The sequence below is a fragment of the Cygnus atratus genome, unplaced genomic scaffold (genome assembly GCF_013377495.2).
Source record: "Cygnus atratus isolate AKBS03 ecotype Queensland, Australia unplaced genomic scaffold, CAtr_DNAZoo_HiC_assembly HiC_scaffold_61, whole genome shotgun sequence".
Lineage (NCBI taxonomy): Eukaryota > Metazoa > Chordata > Aves > Anseriformes > Anatidae > Cygnus > Cygnus atratus.
In genome coordinates this window covers 1-9287 of record NW_026110186.1, presented here as the reverse complement: position 1 = coordinate 9287, position 9287 = coordinate 1, and the positions used below count along the sequence as shown (strand labels likewise).

General features: G+C 58.7%; 2 protein-coding genes across 3 annotated transcripts; one reads left to right on the top strand and one right to left on the bottom strand.

The window, feature by feature from the left end:
- Window positions 1-1879: 1879 nt before the first annotated feature.
- Window positions 1880-8127, bottom strand: LOC118257682 (uncharacterized). 2 transcript variants are annotated; one of them, XM_050716959.1, is made up of 3 exons: window positions 5910-8127; window positions 4073-4134; window positions 1880-3962 (listed from the first exon to the last, which is right to left on the bottom strand). In XM_050716959.1, the coding sequence occupies exons 1-3, from the start codon at window positions 6020-6022 to the stop codon at window positions 2881-2883; spliced, it is 1257 nt and encodes a 418-aa protein (XP_050572916.1). In that variant the 5' UTR covers window positions 6023-8127; the 3' UTR covers window positions 1880-2880. The 2 variants fall into 2 exon arrangements, with proteins under 2 accessions (XP_050572916.1, XP_050572915.1); XM_050716958.1 differs by lacking the exon at window positions 5910-8127 and adding an exon at window positions 4906-5470.
- Window positions 6342-7639, top strand: LOC118257686 (ribonuclease P protein subunit p25-like protein). The gene has a single exon (XM_035565897.2). It carries the CDS (start codon window positions 6342-6344, stop codon window positions 6897-6899), a length of 558 nt encoding a protein of 185 aa, XP_035421790.1. The 3' UTR covers window positions 6900-7639.
- Window positions 8128-9287: the final 1160 nt, after the last annotated feature.

Sequence of the window (9287 nt, the reverse complement as noted above, 5' to 3'; positions counted from 1 at the left end):
CCATGAAGTAGGGAATCATCTGTACTGTACCGAATATGGTAGCTACGGGGATGCTAATAAACATAACACACACCAGATACAACATGAGAATCCTGTAACCGGATGGCCTGTCCCGAATGGCAAGGGGTGGTACTGGCTCTGTGGCCATAAAGCCAAGAAGGTGTTCGCCCCTAGGATAGAAGGGAGCTTGCACGCTGGGGGCAAAAATTCCAAATGTCACTATTATTGAAGACGCACAAATCCAAAGCCCCCTTGAGACCACACGCAGAATTAAGCAGATTCCAGATAATCCTCTAGTAAAAAGAAACGAGGCCTTTCACAGTTGAAACAAGGCCTTTCACGGTTGTGCAAGGTGGTTTTTACCTTGGTTAGAGGTGAGTGATTTAGAAAAAGCTATTGTAACTATCTCAGCTATAACTGAAGAACTAGAAAATAACACTCTGGATGCAGTCTAGGCACTACAAAAGGAGATAACAAGTTTGCAAAAGTAGTACTCCAGAATCGAACGGTATTAGAGTTATTACTAACCTCAGAAGGAGGAGCGTGCACTGTAATTAATGCTAGTTGCTGTATATATGTAGATCAAATGGGACAAATTTGACTGATCTCAAAAATCTTTGGAGAAAAAAACAAACAAAAAAAACCAACACGAAGCACCTACGTAGAGTGGCTCAGGGGCTGAAGATGACATTTCCTGGGGGTTTAGAAACATTTGGGAGAAACTAACTTCGTGGTTACCTGAATGGAATTGGCTCAAACAACTATTTGCTGCTATTATAGTAATAATGGCATTGTGTATCTGTCATTCCCCATGCCATCCAAAGAAGAATATTGCGCCTTAATATTGGAAAAACTCAGGAGCGGGGTATGTGAAGAGGTGCAAAAACAACAACAGGAGTAAGAAAAGAAGAGGGGGGAATTGTGAGAAACAAAGTTGTATTTTTGCAATATAAGGTGTTTTTGCAGTGGATAGTTCCACTAGCCTTGCATATTCAAAAGTGACTGCGCGGCACAGCAGGGGGGAGTATGTTAAGCAGATAAGGGGAAGATCCCACTGTCCCAAAATAAGAAGGATAGCTAAGGAAAACAGGAGGAGCAGTACAAAATCAGTAAAAACAAAGGTCACAGGCCCTCTAGTCATGAGAGAAGAAGGAAAAAAAAGGAAAAGGAGAAATTAACAGTTGGCCAAATAAAACTGTACGTATGTAGTATAGAAAGGCCTTGAGAAGTTTGTGAACCTGCAGTACTCAGCCAATGAGGAAACGGGAGGAATCAGGTGTCGGGCAGTAGGGAATAGAAGGTGATGATGAACTGTTACTGTGCGCTCCTGCTTGCAGGACGCCTGCCATGACCTCATCCATCTCTTCATCCTGATGAGGTGGTCTATAACAGACCCCCACCAAATGTCAGCCCTACAGGCCCTCCCCCGATCCTTCTCCATAGACATTCAACTTCATCATTCCCAACCCCAAGCTCTTCAAAACACTCTTTAATATGAAGAGCCCCACCACCACCCTTCCTTCCTTGCCTATCCCTTCTGAAGAGCTTGTAGCCGTCCATGGCAGTACTCCAGCCGTGGGAGTGATCCCACCATGTTTCAGTTACGGCAACTAGGCCGTAGTCAGCCTGTTGCACAGTCGCTTCCAGCTCCTCCTGTTTGTTGCCCGTGCTGCGTGCATTGGTGGAGATGCACTTCAGATGAGACATCTGCCTCACCCCCAGCTTCAGCATTGTTCCCCCAGGCTCTTCTCTGGTGAGCCCTGTTTTACACCCTTCCCTGTCCAAGCTAGTTGTCCTCTGGTGGGACAGCACACCTTCCCTGGTATCCCTGAGCCCACCTTCCCTCTTCATCCCCAACACCCACTATGCAGGAAGGCTCCCATACCTATAAGTTTATTTACACAAATAAGTTTATTTATTTACAGTATTGGAGCTTTTGAAAATCACAAGCTCCATGGACGCTGGCCCTGCCTCTCCTGTGGCCTGCATGGCAGCAGTGCTCGGATGTAGAGCTCTGCGGCGATACAGACGTCTTCTGCTGCCTACGGCAAATCCAATCCCAGACCGAGCTGATGCTGTTGCTGTTCGGTTCCGCTGCAGTGCCCTGGGTGCCACAGGTTTGGCGCAAGTGACACGAGCACGGGTATCTGGTGATAGGGGCACTGCAGTGCTCTGAAGACGACGAGCTGGAGTAGCCATGGGGCTCCTGGGGTCTTGTGGAGGCTAAGATGGGAGCTGGCCTGGCCTGTGCATTTCCCCGAGGGAGGTTGCTGCCTGTCCACTTTTCTTGGCTGTCGGTGCCCTGGGAGCAGGCCCCACAATCTGGGGAGCTCTCGACCTTGCCAGGGCACTTCTTCCTCCAAGGCCACCACTTAGGTCCCCTGGTGCCTGCCTCAGCCCCAGCTGTTTCAGACGCCGTGGTCACCTCCGCACTGGTGTTTCCTTTCAGAGGGACAGCCGCAGCCCGGAGGTGGAAGCTGCTGTCAGAGCATCTGGTCTGCTCGGTGCTGCTGCCCCAGTGGCCTTGTGGGGCTCCTGCGGCTGGTCCCACAAAGTGTCTGCGGTGCTTCCGACGGTGCTCAGGCCTCAGGCTTGTAGCTTGGACCACGGGCCTGAGGGCGGGGTAGACTGCGGTGGGCTCTTGTCCTGCCCATGCATTCGGCATCCCAAAGGGCGTCCTCAGAATTTCACCCTTGGGAGCTGTGTCCATCCTGTGGCTACAGCAGCCGTTCATGGTGCAGTGTGTGTGAGCCCCTGGGGCTGCCCAGCCGCTCTCCTCCCGGGGCACTGCTCGCTGGGATGGGCTGCTCCGGGTCTGAGCTGGTCCCTGGGATGCTGCAGCTCCGGGCCTCGCGCTGCTCCTTGGGCATGAACGTGGCCTCAGGACCTGTGGAAATGGACAGGCTGCGGGTGGAAGCGTGGTGGTCCAGAGGCCGCTGGGCAGACAATGGAGGCCCCGTGCTTCTTCCAGTTCCTCTTGACTTGGTCCGGATGGAGGAGAGGCTTGCATCTGAGGAAGGGGACACAGGGACATTGTGGTGGCAGGGGGCCAGAACAGGCATTTTCAGGCAGTGCTTCATGCTCCTCTTCAGTTGACTGCTGCACTGTCCCAGAGGAGCTTTCTAGGTTTTCTTTGCTTGCCGTCTGCATGCAGGCCTTGCTGCACTCCTCAAGCCTCAGCTGCAGCTCTGGGATGTCGACAGGCGCTGCAGTTTGGGGCTGGTTCCCATTACCAGCATCAGCCCCCAGTGGTCTCAGGATGATGACGAAGTCAGTTTGGCAGCCCTGGTCTTTTCGTAACACTGTGTTGGCTGGGCTGGGAAGTGCTGAGAGGTCCACGGACAAGCCGAGAGGTTGCTGGGACACCTCCACCCACTGCTGTCGCCCCTCATCTGGGCGAAGGAGACTCTCACGCACGATCGTCCCCATTTCTGGTGGCTGCATGGAGGAGGAGACCTCCGCCGGTGGCTCTTCATCTCCGCTGCCTGGCTTGGAGCCCTGCTTCCCACGCCTGGGGGGCCTGGGGGCTGTCAGAAGCTCTAGGCACTGCCTCTTCCCACGAAGCTCATCAGCCTCCTCTGCACTGCTGGTTTTGCTCAGGGCAGAGTCCAGATGTTGGTCTTCTGCAGGGATGTCTGCGGGATGTGTCTCCTTCCTGGGCGCTGGCTGGCACGGAGGCTCTGGCTCTGTGGGGGCTCCTCCATGGTGCTCCAGAGAGGCGTTGCTCCAGCTCCCAGGACAGCTCTTGCTCCTGGGGATGCCGTAGCCACAGCAGGACAGGCTGCCCCGCTCCAGCAGCTCCTCCACGTCCTTCGATGCCACTTGCCAGAAGTCAGGCCTCAGCGCAGCAGCCTCACAGCCGGGCAGTGCTGACAGCACCAGCTGCTGCAGCTCCTGTATGGCCTCGATGCACTCCGTACAGCCAGGGCAGCAGCGCCCTGACCCCCACCGCTGCTTGGTGCCTGCAAAACAGGGAGGGAGTCTGAGCTGCGGTGGGACAGAGGCACCAGGGCCACCTCGGGCCCATCGGGATGAGCTGCTCGGTCCTGAGGCCAACCCAAAGGGGACTCACCAGGCTCCGGTGCTGCTGCTTGTAGCTGCCATCTCCACTTTCGCCAGCACAGACCTGTCACCCTGTGGGCACAGGAGCACAGCACAGTGACCAACCTGGGGAGGGACCCGTGGGGCCACTGCCGACACCCCCCTGCCCCCGGAATCCCAGCCTCATGTCCCCCCCACCCTCAAGCCCCCTGTACCAGTTGGCGCCGGCCCCTGGCAAGCAGGGAGAGCCCGGCCACCAGAAGCAGGAGGCCGGGGAATAGGAAAACGCTGCTGTCGTCAACCATCGCTCACAGCCAGGTACGACCGCACTGGCAGACGTGGGGTGGTGGCCGGTGCTTTATAGGGACACGGCCATGAGGTCACAGACAGCACGTGGCGATGCCTCCGTGAGGTCACAGCCCCCAGCCCACGTTGAAGCAGGCCGGTGCCCCTGTGCTGCATTTGTGGGGAGGTGGAGGACCAGGATGGCTCCGCCGGGCTCCTCGCTCGGGGCCAGGGTCACAGCCCACTGCCCAGCTCCAGCTGTGTCCGACAGCCTCTCCTGTCCCCCACCCCAAGCTCCTCAGTCTGCCACACTACGCAGATTCGCTATCACAGCTGGGAAGGAACTCTTTATTGCTTTTGGTCCCGAGTGACGGCGGAGCTCTCAGCACAACCACCTGGCTTATGAAAGGGCGCTATGACTTCACGAAGGGCCCTGCAGTTTGAGATGCCGACAGGCACTGCAGCACGGGGCTGCTTCCCGACCTCAGCGCATCCACTCGGTGCTCACAGACACCGGTGTGAGAAACAAAGCTGTGTTTCTGCAATAGAAGGTGTTTTTGTGGTGGAAAATCCACTAACCTTGCATATTCAAAAGGGATTGTGCAGGCATGACAGCAGCACAGCAGGGGGGAGTTTGTTAAGCAGAGAAGGGGAATGTCCCAATGTCCCAAAATAAGGAGGATAGCTAGGAAAAACAGGACGAGCAGTGTGAAATCAGTCAAAACACAAATCACAGGATCTATAGTCATGAGAGAAGAAGGAAAAAAAAAAAAAAAGGATAAACTAACAGTTGGTCAAATAAAACTGTACGTATGTGGTATAGAAAGGCCTTGAGAAGTTTGTGAACCTGCAGTCCTTAGCCAGTGAGGAAACGGGAGGAATCAGGTGTCGGGCAGTAGGGAATAGAAGGTGATGATGAACTGTTACTGCGCGCTCCTGCTTGCAGGACGCCTGCCATAGCAATCGCGAATAAAACAGCCTCACAGGAGATCCTTTCTGAGAAAATCACTGAGACTTTCCTCTCACACCAGCGGTTCCTGAGCCTGTGTTCGGGCGGTCACACTCCTGCTCTGCGACCCTCCTGACGGGACGAGCCGCCCGCCATTTTGTGACCCCCCGCCGGGTGTCTCCCCCCCCCCGCTTTGCCTCTTCCCCCGCCCCGCTCCTGTTGCTGCGCGCCGTGACGTCACCCCGCTCGCCATGAGGCCCCGCCCCCACGAGTTAGCACCCTGCGCGGGGCGGGGCCTGCCCTTGTCCCCGCCCCCTCCCTCCGCGCGCCTGCGCCTGCCCGGCGCCGCCGCCATTTTGTGCTGAGGGGTGCGCGGCGGCGGCCGCTGGTAAGGGCGGCGGGGACGGGCCGGGAGCGGGGCGGGCTGAGGGCGGCGGGGCTGGGGCTGGCTGAGGGGCAGCACCGCCGGTTGTGTTCCCGGCTCGCCGTTCCCTGTGTTTTCGCGTCTGCTCCCACCCGCGGAGCCTGCTGTGTTCCGCAGCGCGCCGGGGCCTGGGATCCCCTGAGGGAGGTTTGCGCTGCGGGTGCGCGCGGGGCTGCGCAGCGCGGCGCCTCAGCGCGATCGGGGCGGTACCGGTAACGTTTCACGTGTGCCCCGTCAGGTCCCGAGGTCTGTTGTGCATCGCTCGGATGAGAAGTGCTTTGCGCAGCTGTTCTTTGGGAAGTTTGTGAGGTACGGGTGTTCATTTGGAGGTGCTCCGAGCCTCTGCCCGTGGCTTGAAGGGACCTCCAGTCACGCTGGCGGTGCCTGTAATTTAGGCTGCAGCACTGGGTAACTTACAGCTTCTTCCCTCACGTATGTGCAGGGTGCGGGGTTTTGCCACATCAGCACGAGTAAGCTGCTGCTCCGGTTCTCGGGCTCCACAGAGTTGGTGCAGGTCGCTGGAAGGCTGTGGATTCCACTGCACTTCTTGCTCTGGCCTGGATGGGGGAGCTCGCACACACTGATTTTATGTGCCATAATCAGAAGTATTCACGAATCCCTTTTCCTTTTCAGAGCTGCAGAATGGAAAACTATAAGAAGACCAAAATTGTGGAGAAACCTTGTCCTCTTCCTTTCACTGACCTGCCCCCTGACATTATTGAAATGAAAGTGAAGGACGGCAGCAAAATAAGAAACCTGATGGGCTACGCCATTGGCAAGATGGAGCTGGACTCAGTGAGGCAGATCCTTTTCACTGGCTCAGGCAAGGCCGTTAGCAAGACCATTACGTGTGTGGAAATCATGAAACGGAGGCTCAAGGAACTCCACCAGATCACCAAAGTGCTTTTTAAGCAGATCGAGGAGATCTGGGAACCCATTGTGCCTGAGGCAGGCCTCGATGCCTTGACAGTGAAGAGAAACATTCCTGCCATATGCGTCCTGCTCAGCAAAGATGCCCTCGATCCCCAGGAGCCTGGCTATCAGGCTCCAGGTTCTTTCGATGCCTTCTGGATCGAGACACTTAAAGCGGAGTCCCAGGCCCAGATGAAGAGGAAGCAAGGTGGAGGAAGGGGAGCTGGCAACACAGGAAAGCACCCTCGCGCCACTGGAGGGCACGGGGAGCCCGGCGTGAAGTCCTGAGCCAGAGACACGCTTGGGTAGTTTGGGGGATTACGGAAACGAGCCAGCTGCTGCAGCTGGAAAGCTGCTGCTGAGCACAGGGCCTTGCGGAGCTGTTAGGGGAGGGCAGGAGCAGTTCCTGTTCCAAACGGACGTAACTGCAGCTGCCTGAAATCGTGTTGCGACGAGTTTCCGTGTCTGAGGCTGCCAGGCTGTACTCCGTAGCCTGCGGTTCAGGGATGAGACGGGAAGACAGGAGGCACCTCTCGGAGCGAGGACCGTTGGCGTCTTGTTGAGCCCAGGCGAGTGGCTGTTCGCCGAGCGGGGATGCTGCGAGGTGGAGGCGGCTCTGCTGTGGCACAGGGGCGAGCTGTGACCCGACTTGGACTGCCGGCTGCCGCCTGCACAGCTCCTGTGCGTGCACGGCGCGGTGCTGGGCTGTGTCGGCCACTTGAGCTGTGCCTGGCAGGCCGTCTTCTGCCGATCCCTTCAGGTGGCCCAGGGGCCTGAATGCAGGACTGCAGGGACACTGCGTGCAAGTCGTCCTTTTCTGTCCTCCTCTCACCTCTTCCCTGCAGCTGCCGGTTGCACCTCTGCCAAAGTGGCAAGGGTCAACTCGTGTTGTAACTGGCCTGAAGTCCTCTAGGCCAGGGTGAACGTGCTGGGGTGGCGGTAACGGTGAGCTCCCAAGGACTCGTTTCCCCTTTCTGCTCCTTTCTGATGCATTGTGCTGGTCTTAAATAAAGTTTCCTTTTGATGTAGCATGTAGTTCTTCATGTCTTCCTCGTTGAACTGGGGGACGCCTGTAAGCGTTGGGGCTGTGGCTGTGGGCTTTTTGTCTCTTGTGACTCAGCAGACCCTGGTGCTGGAGGAAGTTTTTCTTCCTCCCTTTGCCATTCACTTTCCATACCCAAGGGAAGGTTTTCTGGGAAACTTCTTGCTCTGTAAACCGACTAGAAGCGCAGTCGCAGAAATACTCTGCCTAAATGCCAGTGAGTGCAGGGAAGGATGGAGCGGCAGAGCTCTCGCTCAAGCCCCTGCGTGTTCTCCCTGCTCCCTGTACTGTGTCTTCCCCTCCGCAGAGCCCGACGGCTGCTTTGTGGAGCACCACTGGCACTGCACCCAGCAGCGTGCTTGTGGCTGTTACTGCGCAAAATCCCTCTGTGTTCTCTCCATCCCAATGTAGAGCCGGCTCCTAAAGCAGCCGGCGTAACCCTCCCTTGTGCTGACAGCACCCTCGGAGCCTTCTAATCAGCACAGCAAATTGACTTCGCTTTTATTTTGCAGTTTGGAAGTCGCCCTCCGATGGCTGGGACGGCTCCTTTCCGGGTGCTACGCCCCCCCCCTCCCCCCCAGCAGCGCAGGCTTCTACCCGTGGGGCCGGGCGGGGAGCACCACGCATCTCCTCCCGCAGCGCAGCCCACCCGGGCGCGCCGCAGCCCCCTGAATCCCCTGCCGGCAGCCAGAAGGGGTCCCCAGCCCACCTGCGGGTCCGCTCCTCTGCCCCTGCGCCCTCCTCGCGTCACCTGCGCCGCGCCCTGAAAACTGGGGGCTCCCTGGGGCAGCGGTGGGGAGAGCCCTGCGGGTGCCCCGCTGGGTGCCACCTCCACCGGGCGCCACCGCGGCTGGGTGACAGCCCCACCGGTGGCCTCCACCTGGAGGTCCTGGCCTTGCCCCTGAGGCTGTGGCTGCCTCCACCCCCGGCGCTCGGTGTCCCCGTAACCTGCCCACGGTGCCCGCGCCCCTGGCAGCACGGTCACGGGGCCCCTGTGTGCGCGGGGCTGGTGTGTGTGTGTGTGTGTGTGTGCGCGCGCGTGTGCAAGCATATGTGTGTGAATGCATGTATGCGTGCAAGAACGTGTGTGTGCATGCATATGTGTACATGCATGTGTGTTCGTGCACGCGTGTGTGCATGTATGCGTGTGCATGCACGGGTGCACATGCCCACCTGCGTGCAAAGGTGTGTGCACAGGCCTGGGTGTGCATGTGCAAACGTGTACATGCGTGTGCAAACATATGCATGTATGTCCGCGTATGCAAACGTGCTTGCACACGCCGGGGTGCATGCACGTGCGCGTCCAACCCCGCAATAGCGGCGGGGAGGGGGCGTGGCCAGCGGGGCAGGGGGCGTGGCCGGCCCCCGAGGGGGCGTGGCCGAGGGCAGGGCGCCGGCGGGAGCCGCCCCCGGTGGCGGCGGGAGGCAGCGGCAGCGCGCGGGGCTGCGGCACCTCCGGGCGGCCCCGCGCCGGCACCGGCACCCCCGGACCCGGCACCCCCGGGACCCCCGGACCCGGGCACCCCCGGGACCCCCGGACCCCGGTCCCGGCAGCGCCGCCCGCGGGGTCCCGGCGGTTCTCGGGGCGGAGCGGAGGCAGGTAACGCCGGGGCCCCGGGACGGGAGGGAGGCTC